General features: G+C 48.7%; 1 protein-coding gene across 1 annotated transcript; it reads left to right on the top strand.

Moving 5' to 3' along the window:
* The first annotated feature begins 217 nt into the window (after window positions 1-217).
* Window positions 218-17,252, top strand: MAG (myelin associated glycoprotein). Its single transcript, XM_066638875.1, has 8 exons — window positions 218-577; window positions 2,494-2,790; window positions 3,349-3,606; window positions 6,839-7,099; window positions 8,255-8,542; window positions 10,086-10,182; window positions 11,084-11,183; window positions 17,018-17,252. Exons 1-8 carry the CDS (start codon window positions 238-240, stop codon window positions 17,165-17,167), a joined length of 1,791 nt encoding a protein of 596 aa, XP_066494972.1. The 5' UTR covers window positions 218-237; the 3' UTR covers window positions 17,168-17,252.
* The last annotated feature ends 1,500 nt before the right edge of the window (window positions 17,253-18,752 follow it).

Below are 18,752 nucleotides of genomic sequence, written 5' to 3'. Positions count from 1 at the left end.
GTCTTCTTACCTCCACACCCCTTCACAGATGAGCAGTATGAAGTTCTTCTGCAAGACTTTCCTGGTCTTCTGGGTGTTGTCTGAAGGTATGATATGAACTGAGAGATGCCATATAGCTCTGCCACGTTTGTGAAACACATAACCTATACTTCTCCTACCCCCCTCCCGGGAGTTCCCATCTTTCATCTTTCTGTCTCTCTTGCAAAAGGGGTTGTGGCTGGACCCTGGAGTGCCTGGATGCCTGAGAACATTGCGGCCTTCGAAGGCACCTGCGTGGTCATCCCCTGCCGTTTCAGCTACCCTGATGAACTGCGCCCGTCGGCCGTGCATGGCATTTGGTACTTCAACAGCCCTTACCCTAAGAACTATCCCCCTGTGGTCTACAAATCGCGCACCCAGATTGTCCACGAGAGCTACGTCGGGCGCACCCGGCTGTTGGGAGAGCTGAATTTCCGCAATTGCACCCTGCAGATCACCCGACTCAGTCCCGAGCTCACGGGCAAATATTACTTCCGAGGGGACCTGGGCGGCTACAATCAGTACACCTACCCGGAGCACTGCAACCTCAAGATCATCAGTGAGTACCAGCAGGGAATGCTTGTTCCAGTCTCTGCTTACTGAGTGATGGGTCAATGAGACATGAACCTTTTCATGTGGACTCAAAATCAACAGCATTGCAGTTTGCTGCAAATAACCTGCCGGAGGGGCATATTTTCACCAGGAAAACAGTGCAAGGGGAAGGTGTTATGTGCTCCAGTCTATGTGCTCTAGTCCCAAGTCAGATTGTGTTCCCCAGGCTACTATTTCTTCTCAAAAGGGGTACTTCTGGTTCACTTCCTTCCAGGGCTGTGTGCATTGGTATGACTGCTTTCTCAATGAGCATAAGTCCTTGGGGTATAATGGGAGGGTGCGGCTGGGGGAGGATGGGAGATCAGCATCATGGAGCATTAGCAATGGTATATGAAGAGGGTGACCAAGTGCCCCCTGGCCCCAGGTGCCAGGCTGCAGGGGGGAGGAGTGTGTCCAAGAGGCCTCCCCAAGATGGCTGTGGTGAAGAGGGTGAATTCAGCTGGCTGCAGCTGGAATTTGGCTAGCACTGGTGCAGCCACCTGCAAGAAAAGCATGTTTATTGGTATGATTATATATTTGTAGTTGCTATGTTATATATAAATACACAAACCTCTAAAGTGTACACACACACACAAACACATATATAAATATACAAACCACTAAAGTAGGGGTGCCCAAACCCCGGCCCTGGGGCCACTTGTGGCCCTCGAGGCCTCTCAATGCAGCCCTCAGGGAGCCTCCAGTCTTCAATGAGCCTCTGGCCCTCCAGAGATTTGTTGGAGCCCGCTCTGGCCCATCGCAACTGATCTCAGCATGAGGGCGACTGTTTGACCTCTCGCGTGAGCTGTGGGATGAAGGCTCCCTCCACTGCCTGCTGTTTCACATCTGTGATGCAGTAGCGGCAGCAAAGGAGAGGCCAACTTAGCTTTGTGCAAGGTCTTTTATAGGCCTTGAGCTATCGAAAGACACTCATTCATTCATATAAGTTCATCTTTAATATATTCATTTATGTAAACTTATGTAAATTTATTCAAATTTTAAATGTAAATTAATTCTTTTTTCCCCCGGCCCCCGACACATTGTCAGAGAGCTGATGTGGCCCTCCTGCCAAAAACTTTGGATACCCCTGCTCTAAAGTGTACACGCGCGCGCGCACAGTTCAATAAAAGAAAATATTCACTGCCTGCGATTCTTCTCTGGCCATTATTATAATTTATTTCATATCATATCCCGTACAATCCGGCTCATCCTCTTAGGTCATCAGAGAAGGCCTTTTTACAAGTGCCGCCGCCTAGGGAGGTATGTGGGGTGACTGCAAGAAATAGGGCCTTCTCAGTAGTGGCACCAACGCTATGGAACTCCCTTCCCCTTGACTTGAGAATGGCTCCCTCTCTTGAGACCTTTCGGCGAGGCCTGAAGACCCTTCTGTTTAAACAAGCCTTCTGAGTTCTCGGCCTTTTAACATCTTTTTAACATCTTTTAATATTTTTACAGGCCTGATTCTTTTATGACTAGCTGCTGCTCTATGCTCTTTTTACCTATTTTTTATTCTGACTGCTGTTTTTTATGATGTGTTAATATGTTTTTATTTGTTTTTAAATTATGTTTTTAATATGTTGTAAGCCGCCTTGAGTCCCTTCGGGGAAAAAGGCGGGGTAAAAATAAAGTTGTTGTTGTTGTTGTTGTTGTTGTTGTTGTTGTTATTATTATTAATGGAAATAATTTTGCCATGGAGAAGGTGCCAAAAATTTATGGGCCCCAGGTGTCAAATGACTGTGGTATGCCACTGAGCATCAGTGAAGTTACCACCAGAAGGGAGGAAGGAAAGTGCCTGCTAAAACCCCTCCCTTTCATAGCCCAAGGCTTGAGGAAGGAAGGAAGCTCCTATTTCCGCATCATCCATACCTCTCTTCTATCCCATAGACAAACCGAGCATTGTGGTCCCCCCCGAAGTGGTGGAGGGGTCAGAGGTGGAGCTGCGCTGTGTCGTGCCGGACAATTGCCCCGAGATGAAACCTGTTGTCTCATGGACAAACCATGACAACCTGGCTGACTTCTCTGTCTACGGGCAAGTGGAGGAAGAGAGCAGCACCTGGAATCTCATTACCTTGCTCAAGTTCATGCCATCGCGTGAGAACAACGGGCGTGAGCTGGGCTGCTCGGTCACCTATGCCAATACCACGTTCGTCTTTGATGATGTCACCACCCTGGATGTCAAATGTGAGTTGGCGTTGCTTCGCGGTTGTCTCCAGGACCACCCAGCAAACCTTGATGCTGGAGATCACCTGATAGTCTATTAGAACCTTGGCTAGTATCCTTTTATCATGTTGGCTCAAAAATGTCCTGTTTGGCAATGACCCCCTGCAACTTTAATTAGAAACTCCTTGCTTGCAGCTTCCATCCCTGAATTACTTCCTGTTCATTGCAGCTTGCAGATGACTGAAGAATTGTCCCCTGAATTGCCCCTTAATTAGTGAGTTCCTGTTCACACTAAGAACACTATAGGTGCCATTCCCAGAGAAAGTCACAGGGGAACACTCTCAGATTGAAGTGACTGAAGCAAAAGTGTGTCAGGGGCAGGATGGGGTAAAGTATTTGAGTACCCAATACTTGACCCAAGGCAAGGCAGCCTCTATGGCTTCTCTGTCAAGCTGCTCAGAACGAGGAAACTGGGTCTAGAGTCAACCAAGGTCTAGAGTCAATCAGACTATTGGTAGTGCAGGGAGCATAGAGCATGAAAATGTACCTGAGGCTGATTTCTTTGGCTTTCCTATGCAGACATACCACGCATCGTGCAAGCCAACTCTTCTGTGGAGGTCATCCAGGGCTCAAAGGTGGTCCTGGTATGCTCCGTGGACAGCAATCCCACAGCCCTGATCTCATGGCTCAGAGAAGATGAACTGCTGTATGAGGAAGAGGGAGGGAACCTCACGCTGCACCTTAACAACATCTCCTACCTACAAGACGGCATCTATACCTGTGCGGCAGAGAACAGCTACGGCAAGGAGAATCATTCCCTGGCCTTGTCTGTGATGTGTGAGTGGCTATAACCTCTGAACCCCATGGGATGGGTCCATTGACAGTGTTGCAGTTGTGGTGGGCACATGGATTTGAGATGTTCTTTGCAATTATCTAGACCAGGGGTGTCCAAACATTTTGGCGGGAGGGCCACATCATCTCTCTGACACTGTGTCGGGGGCTGGGAAAAAAAATGAGTTAATTTCTATCCCAAATTTGAATAAATTTACATAAATGTATTAGAGATGGAACTTATATGAATGCATGAAGGTTGTGCAATAACTCAAGGCCTATAAAAGGCCTTGCACAAAGCAAGGCTGGCCTTTCCATTGTTGCCGCTGCTGCATCACAGAGGTGAAATAGCATTGGAGGGAGCCCTCATCCCACAGCTCACGCAAGAGGTTGAATAGTCACCTTCTTGCTGAGAGCAGTTGCGTTGGGCCAGCATGGTCTCCAGCAAGTCTCTTGAGGGCCAGAGGCTCATTGGAGACTGGGGGTTCCCCAAGGGCTGGAGTCCCCAAGAGCTGCAAGTGTCCCCCAGGCTGGGTTTGGGCATCCCTGATCTAGACTAGCGATTTCCAGCCGGTGTGCCATGGCGCATTGGTGTGCTACAGATGGTCCATTGGGGTACCATGGAAGTTTGTGGGGGAGGGCCATTGGGGGATGTAAGCCCCCCACCAGTGGCATGCCGATTTTTAAAAAACTGACAGTGTGCCTTGACAATATGAGTGCTTTGACAATGTGCCTTTAGATGAAAAGCATTGGAAAATGTGGATATGGATCAGGGGTCTCCAAATTTTTCAGTACGAAGGTCATCACATTTTTGTGGGCCAGAAATAAAAAAAATCAGTTTTGTTTAAATGAATGAATTTAAATGAATCACTAAAAGCAATCCTAACCAACATTCCAACACTGAGGTATGGGCAATGCAGCTCCAAGATAAGGGAACAAACATTCCCTGACCTCAAGGAGGCCTCCATGACTGCCCCCCAACTGCAGGCTGCAGCACATGCCCCACTGGCACAGCTATGTCAGTGTGGGAACGATGGTTAGGATTTGGGCCTAAGTTTTACTTGGATCTTTTTTAGTAATCATTATGATTAGATTCAGAACTAAAGAGAGATGTGACAATTGCTAAGAAACAAGAACATAAGAAGAGCCCTGCTGGATCAGGCCAAAGGTCCATCATTCCAGCTTCCTATATCTCACAGTGGCCCACCAAATGCCCCAAGGAGTACAAGGTTGTGCTATATATAATGATATATAATGATAAGTAATGAGAAATGTCAAACATTAGCAAATGCTGTGACCAAAAAACCAAGTTTCTATGGGGCTGGATAAAACCTTGTGGCGTCCGGATGTGTCCCATAGGCCATTGTTTGGCGACCCCTGATCTAAAGACCTTTAATACATCTTGCTTTCATCTGAACAAATGGGGGGGGGGGTCTGATTTCATTTATTTTAGTCTTGCGGGAATAATCAAGACAATTCACTTGATTGTAAGCTTCCTAGAGCCACTGTGACGTCCCCTGTTTGGGATGTTCTCGATCAGGCTGAGACCAGAACTGCTTGGATCAGCTCCTAAATTGGGGGGATGTGTTCTGCTCTGCTCCAAGTCTGTGGGGTGTCACAGATCCCAAATCCATTCCGGGAATCATTCTGCTCCAAATGGTCTTTGGGTTTCTGCCCAGATTCCCACTAGGATGGGATCCACTGTTATCTAGTTTTCAAGGAAAAAATGGACAGCGTTACTTTGGCTAGGGGCAGAGGGGCCAACACACTCTCAAAGCAAAAGTGCAAAGGCCAAAAGATGCAGTTGGTGTTATGCTGAGACTCAGGGCTGTGTTTGTTTTTCAGCTAGCAGCACTAGTAGTGCTAGATCTCCTTATGGGACGCACAAATTGCTTATGTTTTTCAAGATATAACACCCTTGCCATTCTAGAAATCTTTCCTTCGAGCCTGAAGCTATTAAACATAGCAGCCTCCATGCATTTGAGTTCTACAGGAAGCAGCATGGAGGCTTCCATGCATTTGAGTTCTACAGGAAGCAGCATGGAGGCCTCCATGCATTTGAGTTCTACTGGAGGGCATATGGTGGCTCCCATGCATTTGAGTTCTACTGGAAGGCACATGGTGGCTCCCATGCATTTGAGTTCTACTGGAAGGCACATGGTGGCCCCCATGCATTTGAGTTCTACTGGAGGGCACATGGTGGCCCCCATGCATTTGAGTTCTACTGGAGGGTGCTTGGTGGCCCGCATGCATTGGAGTTCTACTGGAAGGCACATGGTGGCCCTCATGCATTTGAGTTCTACTGGAGGGCACATGGTGGCCCCCATGCATTTGAGTTCTACTGGAGGGTGCTTGGTGGCCCGCATGCATTGGAGTTCTACTGGAAGGCACATGGTGGCCCTCATGCATTTGAGTTCTATTGGAGGACGCTTGGTGGCCCCCATGCATTGGAGTTCTACTGGAAGGCACATGGTGGCCCCCATGCATTTGAGTTCTACTGGAGGGCACATGGTGGCCCCCATGCATTTGAGTTCTACTGGAGGGTGCTTGGTGGCCCGCATGCATTGGAGTTCTACTGGAAGGCACATGGTGGCCCTCATGCATTTGAGTTCTACTGGAGGGCACATGGTGGCTCCCATGCATTTGAGTTCTACTGGAAGGCATATGGTGGCCTCCATGCATTTGAGTTCTACTGGAGGGCACATGGTGGCCTCCATGCATTATGGTCATAACATGATGGCCTCCATGCATTGGAGTTCTCATGATTTGTCTATGAGTCAACACCATTTTATTGTTTGTAAGTGAATCGAAATAGAAGCATGCTAGAGACGTCACTTCCTGCTAGTTTCTAGCTGAAAAACATAGGCAACCTCAGTACCAAATAATTTGTCCAAAATAAAGTTTGCAGTGAAGGAGTCTATATGGTTACTCTGCTCAGACCACTTGGAGTCATGGGTTTTATAAGGCCTGGGGGAAATGCATCAGCTGACTCCAATGGGTCAGCTCATCCACCCAGCATTTGTGTTTTATTCAAAGATATTTTACTGAAAGGTCACAGAATGGGTGGTATGGGGCAGAAAGCTCCAGGGGATGATTGCATAGAGATCTGGTTGGAGACCTCATTATCCCATGCATCCCCCCCCCCCCGCAGCACCTCACAGATGGGGACCTTCTGAGGATAGCCTATGGGTGGCCATTTGGAAGAAGATGCACGCCCTTCTTGGTTTTCCCCCTGCAGATGCCCCCTGGAAGCCCGTCGTCAACGTATCGGTGGTGGCGATCGAGGGCGAGCCCCTGACCGTTCTGTGCAGCTCGCAGAGCAACCCTGAGCCCACCATAACCATCTTGAAGGACAAGAAAGCTGTGACCATGGGGGTCTACCAGAATCAGGTGGCTCTGGAGTTTGCATCAGTGACACACGAGGACGATGGAGAATACTGGTGCACGGCCGAGAACCAGTTTGGAGTGAGCAGCACTGCCTTCAACCTCACTGTTGAGTGTGAGTGCCGACCTTCAGCTAAATTTTTAACTGCCCTTCCTCCAAGGAGCTCAGGGTGGCATACGTAGTTCCTCCCCTTCTCACAACAACCCTGTGGGGTAGGTGCGGTTGAGACTGACTGGTTCAAGGTCACCCAAGAAACTTCATGGCTGAGTGGGGATTTGAACCTGGATCTTCCAGGTCTGACTCCAACTCCCGAACCGCTACGGCATCCTGGCTCTTGTTTTTTATGCAACTTGTAAGCTGTCTTGGGCGCTTGCCTTGCCAAAGGAAAGGCAGGATATAAACTTCTTTGATAAATAAAATCCATACTGTTGCCAAGCCTGGAGGTAGCACGTGACCGCCATGGCTAGTAACCATCTCTACATCTGTCAGCCGTGAACGCTTCCAGTCACTTTTCAGAGCCATCCAGCTAGTGGCCATGAATGCCGCAGACTAACTACGCTCTGTGTGAACAAGTGCCTTTGTTGGGCATCCAAATTTCCTGTCAATCAGTTTTAATTTAAAAAAAAAACTGCATTAAATTTGCAGTTTTAATTTACATTCAAAAATGCAAATGTTTAGCCTTGTGCTATAAGGAAGGTGCTCCAGTCTGCTGTTTTCCTAGATCTACAATATCCTTCTTGAAATAGGGCAACCAGAGAAGTACACAGTATTCCAAGTGGAGCCGCACTGTAGATTTATATAGGATAATAATACATCATTAGCAGTTTTATTCTCAAGCACCTCGTAAGAACATAAGAAGAGCCCCGCTGGATCAGACCATAGGCCCATCTAGTCCAGCTTCCTGTATCTCTCAGTGGCCCACCAGATGCCCCAGGGAGCGCACAAGACAACAAGAGACCTGCATCCTGGTGCCGTCCCTTACATCTGGAACTCTGACGTAGCCCATTTCTAAAATCAGGACATACACCTCCTTAATTACCCCAGCATAGAAATTGCCTTCGTTGCTGCAGCCACGTACTGGGTCCACATTTTCACAGAGCTATCCACCACAACCCCAGTATTGCTTTCCTGTGACATTCATCATCGACAGCTGTGGCGATGTCCACTGAGAACATGCGTGCTCTTACTTTGTGACTACTCCTGGCCCACAGTTTCATATCTCTCTCTCTCTCTCTCTCTCTCTCTCTCTCTCTCTCTCTCTCTCTCCAGTTCCTCCCCTCATTCTTCCGGAATCCAAGTGCACGGCCGCCAGGGACACCGTGCAGTGCATCTGCGTGGCCAAATCGAACCCGGAGGCCGTGATCACCTTTGAGCTGCCCACGCGCAATGTGACGGTGAACGAGACCGACCGGGAATTTGTGTACTCGCAGAAAAATGGCTACGTCATCACCAGCATTCTGACCCTGCGTGGGGAGGTGGACTCCCAGCTCTACATTGTCTGTGCAGCTAGGAACCTCTATGGTGCCAAGAACCAACAGCTACAGTTCCACCACTCCAGTGAGGGTCCACCCTATTCTTACAATATTGTTCCTACAATGAGATGGATCATAGGACCATTTATGACTTGTGGAGCTCCTTGAACTTGCGCTCTGACCCTCTTCTTTGTCATTGCCCCTACAGATTTGTTCTGCTCTCCTTTCCCCAATGGCATAGCTAAGGGGGGGCCAGGGGGTACAGGGCCCTGGGTACCATGCCCTGAGGGGTTCTCCTGCCCCCCCCCCTTCCCGCAGGCACTCTGAGTGAACCACTCTAAGTGGCTGACCACTTTTTTTTACATTTTCTCATGAAAAAGCAGTTGGCTGCTCAAAGCAGCTCACCTGGCAATAAGCAATATTGCAAAGAAACATTGTGGCTGGGATTTGGTGCCAACAGGCAGTCCAAGCTACAGGTGGATTGAGCTAGAAGTGTCCTTGCGCATACAAAACTTACTGCCATTCTGGCTTCCTCCACTTTCCCCCTGCTGTGAAGAGAGCATCACTTCCCAGGTGCAGGGTGCGTGGACCGCACTGGGTGACACTGCTGGAGGAGTTGACCGCAGGCGCCCTGACAGGCAACTGGCCTGGGAGCGCCATGGCAAGTTGGCCAATCCAGAGGTGCTATTGTGGGCAACTGGTCTGAAAAGCCAAGCCCCATTCTCACGAGAGGTTGGGGTAGAGTGACACCCAAAAGGGTGGGGCCAAGGGGTAAAACCATTGGCTCACTGGGGCCATGTTCTTTTTTTAGTTTCTAGCGCTAGAAAGCTGGGTTTTCCTGAGCTTCCAGACGGCTCATGTCACTTCTTTTTTTTAGGTTCTAGCATGCCTAGCAATTTCCCTAAGCAAGCTCGGAGCTAGAAAAGGTGACCACCACCATTGCTGACATCATTTCCACTCTGCACTATGGAGGCTGCTATGTTTCTGACAGCTTCCCCCATTCGTTCTGTGTCAGAAACATGACAACCTCCATAGCGCATGCAAAGTATGTTTACAACACAGCGACCTCCACACAATAGATTTCAGTGAGGGGGTGCCATTTTGCTGTTTGTAAAATAACTGCGTTGGGAGCATGGGAGCAGCACATTGGAAATGTCACTTCCTTGTTTTTTCTAGGTTAAAAAAAGAGCGCAGCCCGAGTGACGCTCAGTGGCGTCACTAGGGTTTCTGTCACCCGGTGTCGGAGGCCATGATGGATCTTCTCCTGTGCAGTGGACCTCTTCCCATTCACACCCAGGTGGCGGGCATGGTGATGCACCATTGCCCCACCCTGCTAGTTTTTTGGCTATAATTTTTGATAGAATAGAGATATTTCAACACGGTTTGTTTCGTTACATTCTGCATAAAATTACGCATCGATTGATATACAACACAATGGCATTATTAAAAAAAATACCAAGATTAAAAAAAAAAATTTGGCCGGTATTAGTGTCAGCCACCTGGTGTGTCCTGCACCACCTGCACTTTTCCAGTGATACCACTGGGGACACCAAGCCCAGTACCATGACTGGAACAGAGTCATGGGAATGTCTTGTTGCCAGTCCTGAATGTGTCTTTTTCTTTTCCAGACAGTCTGATGTGGGCAAAAGTGGGCCCCGTGGGAGCAGTGGTTGCTTTTGCCATCCTTATTGCTGTGGTGTGTTATGTCAGCCAGACGAGAAAAAAGTGAGTCTCTGGTCTCTCCTTGCTGGTCTCCCCTTGTTTTACCCTACCCTTGCTGTAGGAAATCCAGGGCCAAAATCAAAGGAGATCGCTTCCTGATGTGGCCTCTGGGTCTGGGACTGGACTCCTGCTGTTCCCAGCCTTACCCTCCACATAAGAACATAAGAACAGCCCCACTGGATCAGGCCATAGGCCCATCTAGTCCAGCTTCCCTGTATCTCACAGCAGCCCACCAAATGCCCCAGGGAGCACACCAGGTAGCACACCACCAAACTCCTGAGCACATTACAAATCCCAGAGAAGTCTCCATCTGCTTTGCTTGCCTGTCTTGGAATACCTGTGGGCAAACTTTGCAACCTCTGACCTACGTCCTACGTTTTGGGGTGCCTTGTCCTCTTTTGCAGCTAGGATATCTGGTCATCCCCTGCCCACATCACAATCCAATTTTAAGCACAAGTCACTGAATTTAAAATTATTTTCATCCTATTGCAGCCACTGAATGATGGCAGTAAAACAACTTTGAATGTTATTTGCTGTCACCAGCTCCAGGGATGTGTTTATTCCAGAAATATTTGCGAACAGAAAGCAATGAAGGATCTGTCAACAGTAGCAAGTTTTGATCATTAGCCCTGGTTGGAGATTGCCCCATGGTGATCAGGTCTTGAATGCATGATTTTCCATATTGCCACTCTGTAAGCTCTCCATTCCATAATGGATTGGTTTACCTATTACTGACCTACCCTGACTGCAGATCAGAAACTTCTTGTGATAAATGTGATCATAGATAAGGCCTGGGGATCTCTGGCTAATTAAATTAAGCTCAGTGCAAGTAGTGGAGATGCAAGTCAGCCATGAGGCCAAGATGCCCCATTAAGCGTTCTTCTTGTCTTTTCTTCGTGCCCAGGAAAAACATGAACGAAAGTTCGAGCTTCATGCAAACAGAGAACCCTCCCGTCGCCTACAGTGGAGACTTCAGAACTCCTGGCAATCTGGAGAAATCAGAGGTACTGAAGGGGGAGGGCAGTGCAGGATAGGCAGAAATTCAACGGGTCAGTTCAAACTGTATGTTTTAATTCAAGCAGACCCCAGCCCTGCAATTGTGCCTATGCGGGCTTCAGGTGCACAAAGGTCTGAGCCGCTCTCATCACTTCCAGGTTAATTACCCAAATTATGGGGGGGGGGGGGCCTTATCCCCATCTGAGCGAAAAGACAAAAAACCCAATACTATGCATGCCTACTCAGAATTTAGTCCCATTATAGTCAATGGGGCTTACTCCCAGGAAAGCATGGATAAGATTGCAACTTAAACAGGGAGTGAAGGCAGGGTCTAGGAGCTGTGTGCACCTTTAAGCAGAAGTCAGAAAAGCAGCCAATTTGTCAGCTGCCACCTTTGAACTCCAGCTTTCCCCACTAGCTGAGTTTGTGGACCACACAGGAAGAAGTGGCATGTCTCCTTGATGGCATTAGGGTATTTCCATCCTGGACAACTATGGTTGGCAACCTTCAGTCTCAAAAGACTATGGTATAAGCCTACAGCACCTGGTATTCCCGGGCGGTCTCCCATCCAAGTACTAACCAGGCCTGACCCTGCTTATCTTCAGAGATCAGACAAGATCGGGAGATAGTGTTCAGTATAGGGAGATGGTTGGCAACCTTCAGTCTCGAAAGACTATGGTATAAGCCTACAGCACCCAGTATTCCCAGGCGGTCTCCCATCCAAGTACTAACCAGGCCTGACCCTGCTTAGCTTCTAAGATCAGACGAGATCGGGAGACAGTGTTCAGTATAGGGAGATGGTTGGCAACCTTCAGTCTCGAAAGACTATGGTATAAGCCTACAGCACCCAGTATTCCCAGGCGGTCTCCCATCCAAGTACTAACCAGGCCTGACCCTGCTTATCTTCAGAGATCAGACAAGATCGGGAGATAGTGTTCAGTATAGGGAGATGGTTGGCAACCTTCAGTCTCGAAAGACTATGGTATAAGCCTACAGCACCCAGTATTCCCAGGCGGTCTCCCATCCAAGTACTAACCAGGCCTGACCCTGCTTAGCTTCCAAGATCACACAAGATCAGGCATGTGCAGGGTAACAGTGTCCCAGTTAAATGCATCCCGGGTGTTGGTGTCCCTGGACATTCACGTCTGGTGTTTTTTTTGTTGTTGTTTTTTGTTTTTGGTCCCAGTTATTTGCACCCCACTGTAACTGGGCAACCAACAAACTGTAACAGGGCAACAAATCCCATGTTATATATGCTAAGCCTCATATCCCAGCCCTAATCCTAGCCCTACCTTTTCATTTGAAAAAAGTACACCGAATATAAATATACATATATCGGGAAACAAGTGAATGGGATGCAAAAAGAACAGGCGCAAATGTCCAATACTGAGATGCATTTGAAAAGGACGCAGTCGTCCAGGATGCAGTGGTCCTGTCACTCTCCTTGATGTGGGATGTGTGTGTGTGGGCGGGGGTGCATACTAGCATGGGCATGTACACCCTCCTGTCCAGCAAGGAGGTGTGCCACTTCAGGGGGGATCCAGACAGTCCTGAAGACCCCTTCCACTAATGTGGATTCCCATAAGTCTAGGGAGTATTCCAGTAAGTCTGGGGAGAGGAGGAGCAAAATCAAGGGTTCCAGGTGCTACGCCAGGGGACACACAATTATTTTTCTCTGCTATCACCTCCTCTGCCGTGACTTCTGGGTTCTCAGGAGAAGGAGGTGGCGGCAGCAGCCTTGCAATGCGGCTGTCGCCCCCCCCCCATTCCTTCTCCTGTGGATGCTCCCACTTAAAAGGGGTGTCCTTCCAGGGGAAGCCCCCACAGAAGAAGGAACGGGAGCAGCAGTCACATCATGACTCCTTCGCTGGACGAACCTGGAAGTTACGTCACAATGTCATGTGATGTCATGATGTCACTGCCCTGGGTGCCAGGGCCATTAGTTACACCTCTGGTTGCACCAAGCCTGAGCCTGGTCAGGCTGGTGCAACTGACCTACTGCCCTACTCAGGTCTGACCTACTCAGGCTGGTCAGATCCTGAGTATCTGGATGGATGACCACCTGGGAATCTCATATGTGACACATTCTGTTCCATGATAGAGGACAGGACATAAAAGTCATCTAGAAATCAGGGATCTTTGCTCTTGGCTCCTGATGTGACCAGGTGATGAAGACAGTTCTGGGAGAGGAGGTTCAAAATGTCAATTGGTCCCAACAGGTGGAAGTCACCCCTTTTTGGAAGGGTCTTCCCATGAAACCCCTTTAGCAATTGCTCCTCAGAAGGGTCAGGAGCAACCCGAGACATCTTGGTACCTGGGGAGGAGAATCCATGTGGCAGTCTGTTCCCTGTGTCTCAGATCTTTAATGGTGCCCCCAAACCACTATCTCCCCTTATCTTACGGCAGGGCAGGCTGAGGCTAGTTCCCCCCAAAGGTGTCCTTTCCCACTCGGGTCACTAGTGACTGCTCTTCCTTTTCTAATAGTCCAAGGAGATCTGCTCCCTGGAGAGCCACTGACCCAGGCAGGTAAGTATGAAATTCCCCTTTCAATGTGTGGCATTGTCTTCCCATTTTTCTGTACATGGGATGTGGTGTCTGGACTGCAGGAATGGGAACTCTCATGTTCTGTGCTCTCTCCCGGCTTCCCTGAGTCTGGGAAATCCAGGGCACCTTTTAGGGGTTTTCTTTTCTTGAGAGCAGGGACCTCCAAATTCCGTCCCATGGTCCACCGGAATGTTCATCCCAGGTGTGGCATGGTGGTAGGGAAGCCTTACCATTCCAGCACGGAGCAACCAGTTTTTGTGCCATGTGATTGCAAAGCCTCAGGTTGGGGGAGCTGCCTCTGGTGCCAATCACCCCAGATGGCTCTGGGCCCCAATTTTTGGAGAGAGTTGTTGTTGGCAACCTTCAGTCTCGAGAGACTATGGTATCGCACTCTGAAAGGTGGTTCTGGCACAGCATCTAGTGTGGCTGAAAAGGCCAATTCAGGAGTGACAATCCCTTCCACACTGGGAGCAAGTGCAGTCTGTCCCTGGTCTTTCTCCCTGGCTGTGGGCCTTCCTTCTTTGCCTCTTTGCCTCAGTCTGTTGGCCAAGTGTCTCTTCAAACTGGGAAAGGCCATGTTGCACAGCCTGCCTCCAAGCGGGCTGCTCAGAGGCCAGGGTTTCCCACCTGTTGAGGTCCAATCCTAAGGCCTTCAGATCCCTCTTGCAGATGTCCTTGTATTGCAGCTGTGGTCTACCTGTAGGGCGCTTTCCTTGCACGAGTTCTCCATAGAGGAGATCCTTTGGGATTCTTGGCTCGGAGAGAGTGACTCCCCAGCATGAAGCTCTTCGATAGGTGCAAAAACCGGTCACTGTGCACCGGAAAGTTAGGCATCATCACCGTTGTGCCATGCTCGGAATATTCCAGCGGACCTAATCCGGCTTGTGGGTCAGAGTGTAGAGGCCCCTGCTTTAGAAGTTCTGGAGACAAATGGTGTCTTTGTACCGAACATGTATGTTCAGAACATATATGCTCAACCGGCACAATGAGGGCACAGAAGCAGGTGCACAGGCAGGCTGCAGCCTGCTTGTGCGCTTGTTTCTAAGAACATAAGAAGAGCCCTGCTGGATCAGGCCAAAGGCCCATCTAGTCCAGCTTCCTGGATCTCACAGTGGCCCACCAAATGCCCCAGGGAGCTCGCAAGACAACAGACACAACCTGTGTCCTGGTGCCCTCCCCTGCATCTGGCAATCAGAGGCAACCTGCCTGTAAAACCAAGAGCTTGCACATACCTGCTGTGTGCCCTCATCATGCCCAATGAGCCTGTACATGTTCTGCACAAAGCAACCATTTGCCTCCAGAACCTCTAAAGCAGGGGCCTTCAAACCATGGCCCTTTGCACTCCAAGAAAATCCTTCTGGGCACAGCGCGGCAGTGACAAAGCCTTGCTGTTCCACACCACAGACTCCCATCTTTGCAGCCAATCTTTGCAGAAACTTGTGTCAGGCAGCTGCTTCCTCCCTCCTACTCTGGAAATCAGGGCTAAGGGCCTTCTGGGGCCATGTGTGGTGGAAGCAAACCACTGTGAGTTTCTGCAAAGATAGGAGGCCGCAGTGCCGAAGAGTAAGGCTTTGCCACGCCTGCACCGCACCCGGAAGTATTTTCTTGGAGCACCAGATCCGGTTTGGTGGCTCCTGATGTGAAGGAAGTGAAAGGACGCTGTTTGGGCGGAGACCATTTTTAGCATATGATGCTTAGATTAATCGGCTTTGCTTTGGAGGGAGGTGATACTGCATTTCCCTAAGATGAATGCAAACCCTACCTTGGCTTTCTGCGCCTTTGTTTTGCAAATGGCTCCCTTCCACTGTTCAGCCTGCGTTAACCTCATGCACATGTGCAATGATGGCCCCGGAGTCATTCATAGTGTCCCGTTGGGGTGGGGGTGGGTGACACCCTCAGTGGCCTGCTTGTGTCAAAGGAACACATTCCCAAATGACCTGGTGTCTACGATGCTTTCCCCAATAACATCACGTTGAAAATTTGTGGGGACCCTGTCTCTGTGTGCCCTTCCTGGGCAGTGTTGTGACGTGTCCTCCTCTTTGTTTTGTGTCTGTGTCACATGAAAACGTGGCTGAAATTGTTGGGATTTGGAAAACACATAAATGGGCCAGCTGCACACACTCACACCCCTAAATACACACACACACACACACACACACACACAAAGTGCCTGGGAACCAGCCAATGGCAGTACAAGAGGTGGTCCTTCTAGAGCTACCACTAGGGTTACAGGTCACAGTGTGAAGGAGGACTTGCATACACCAGCTCTCTCCTTCAAATTGGTAAGCCTAAGGTAGCATTTGGGGGCGTCCACCTCTGTCACTTCCGCTGTTTCCTCTCCCACTTCCTGAATTGGAAAAAGAAGGGACAGAGTGGTAGAGAAAGTGTGGAGAAGAGGATAGCAGTGGGCTAGGGGAGGAGCAGTAGAGGCATGTGTGTCTTCTCCCAATCTCCTGCCTGAGTCAGTCACCTCATTTGGCCTCATGGATGGGCCGGCCTTGCTCATGGAACCTGGATTGCCAGGTAGCGGTGGTGAGCAATAGCAGCAGATGAACCTCGCTGCCTCAGAGGTTGGCCAGGCAGAATTGTGCATGGTCCTCCCACATGCCCCCCATCAGGTAAGCTACCCCCGATAAGGGAGACACAAAACCTTTAAGAAAGATTTCTAACTCCCCTCCCCCGCTAAATATAAAAGGACTGCCACTTAAAAGGTGCATCTTTGCCCTGTTTGCAGGGGATAATTTACATACCACCCTTATATTGGCTTTTAATAATAAAATGACAATAGCAAAATCAAAACAACACAGCAAACATGTGGGCTCCTTTTTCTGCAACATTCATAGTAATTATAGAATATTGACGCATACATGTGGCTTTGTGTTTCACTAATGACCATGTGTACATTTGTCACTGCAAAATGGATTTGGTCATTCTTAATTGCAATTGTGATGGCATCATAGCGCATGCTCATTGGTGCTTGTGGCAATCTCCTCCCCCAAGGTGCTTGTGTGTGATGATTATATGTACGTATGTGTTGTTTTTTAGCTTTGTAATTAGAAAACTGTGAAAATATCAGAGCATTCAGATCCAGTATATTAAAAGCTGATCCGATGTTCGTTAACTGATCCGCTGTTTTCCAGCCCCAAAAGAAAGAAATCCACTCAGATGATCCCACAAGCAGATCTCAAAATTTAATTCCTGCAGCAGTGAGTTCCATCAGTTAAAGGCCTGATCAATGGGGCCTGTGTTAACCTGGCCCCATTCTCTCTCCTTCTCTCTCCTTCTCCTCCTCCTGCAGTATGGGCGCCATCCAGGCTGTGAGAAACGGCTTTTACACAAGGAGCTGGGGATTGACTACGCCAATATAGACTTCACCAAGCTTTCCACTAAGGACAGCTATACCCTGACAGAAGAGCTGGCTGAATATGCAGAGATCCGAGTCAAGTGAGACCTCCCCCCCCCCCCATGGCAGCTCCCATGGACCTTCACCCATTGGAACGTCGGAATCGAATGACTCCCTAACCACAAGCAGTTTGGCCTAACTATCTAGCCAGAGAGGAGCCAGCCTTCCCAGCTGGTTTCATTTCCATACAAGGCCTGATGCTCAATCTCCTCTTTAAGAGTCCTTTTTTTTTTCTCCTCCTGGGGCGCATATGGAAGATCACAGTCACGCCGATGAGTTTCGCCCTTGCTCCTTCTCCAAAATGCTCTTTTGGCCTTGCAGTCCAGAAGGTGAAAGGGCAGCTTTGTTCCACCCGCGCAACATATGCGTTGATTTGCAGTGTGCCAGCCCGTAATCTGCATGGGTGACACACAGAGCCAAGAAGCCATTCTAGATTAATCATAGGAGGAGAGCAAATCCCGAACAACAACGTGATCTTATGTAAGCACCCATGAAGTGGCAGCCCTTCCATGTGCTGTGCACATGGGCAGCTCAGATGGAGGCGTCGCTTCAGGCCAGGCAACGCTGATTTGCAGATCTGATCTAGTAAAATCTGAAATGTCCGTTTCACCTTCCAGAGCCAGCTTTTTGGAAACCAGAAGCTCTAGGAGCCAAACTCTGGCTCATGATACACGGATACGGCAGTGCCCACAAGATAAATATCTGAAAAATGTTCAAAGCTGATATGTGCTTGACTCTTTCCCTACTAAACATATAGTTCCTCCCCACACCCTCCCAAAGGTTTGTAATCTAGAAAGATAGGGAGAGATGCCACAGCTGCCACTGTTGAGCCCAGTTACATCTGCTCAAGTCATTTCCTGAGTGGCTCTTGAATCTTTTCGATTTCTTGCTTCTCTAAAGCAGAATGGCGCAGCCACATTGTGCAATATATGCGCAATGTCAAGTAAGTCTCTCTCTCTCTCTCTCTCTCTCTCTCTCTCTCTCTCTCCCCCCAACCCATTTTCTATACTGCCATATAGACATTCACAAGTGATAACTAGCATCACTCCTAAAAACATCTTCAGTGCCCCTGAAAAGTATGTGCTGCTGGACACAGATTGCCAGCTCCTGCCAGCCCAGCTCTGCCACTGACTTGCTGTTTGACCTTGGCAACCAGACTTGCTCTTTGACAAAACCTGTTAAAAGTAGATTGGTTGGGAAAGAACCCTTGGCTTATTCAGCTTTAGCCAAATAGGACATTGATTTTGAGTATGTAGCACCAACCAGAACAAAGCTGCCTTTGATTGTGCTGGAAGAGGGGGGGAAAAAAAAAGAGAGAGCATTTTTGAAGTCATCAGATAAATCAATGTTAGCTCTAGGACAGCCGCTCCTGGAGTCATGGGACTGTGCAAGAATCCTAGCTTTTATGCAGTAAATTTCCTCTTAGGTGATTGGAGAGAAAGAGCCAGTCACAAGCCAGAAGATAAATAGCCAGAATTCAGCAAGTATTCTTTCTTTCTTTCTTTCTTTCTTTCTTTCTTTCTTTCTTTCTTTCTTTCTTTCTTTCTTTCTTTCTTTCTTTAACCCATGTGATTTATAAGTTCGGACCAAACTACATGTACTATTAAACCTATTTTAATGAAACCACACA

The sequence above is a fragment of the Tiliqua scincoides genome, chromosome 10 (assembly GCF_035046505.1).
Source record: "Tiliqua scincoides isolate rTilSci1 chromosome 10, rTilSci1.hap2, whole genome shotgun sequence".
Classification (NCBI taxonomy): Eukaryota; Metazoa; Chordata; class Lepidosauria; order Squamata; family Scincidae; genus Tiliqua; species Tiliqua scincoides.
The sequence above is the reverse complement of the archived record's forward strand: the minus strand, read 5'-3'. Positions and strand labels throughout refer to the sequence as shown.

Bases quoted from the DNA above. Each gene is read 5' to 3' on its own strand.
- MAG (XM_066638875.1), top strand. From the start codon at position 238: ATGCCTGAGAACATTGCGGCCTTCGAAGGCACCTGCGTGGTCATCCCC. The intron at 10,183-11,083 runs GTGAGTCTCTGG...CTTCGTGCCCAG, and splicing joins GTCAGCCAGACGAGAAAAAA to GAAAAACATGAACGAAAGTT. The intron at 11,184-17,017 runs GTACTGAAGGGG...CTCCTCCTGCAG, and splicing joins GCAATCTGGAGAAATCAGAG to TATGGGCGCCATCCAGGCTG.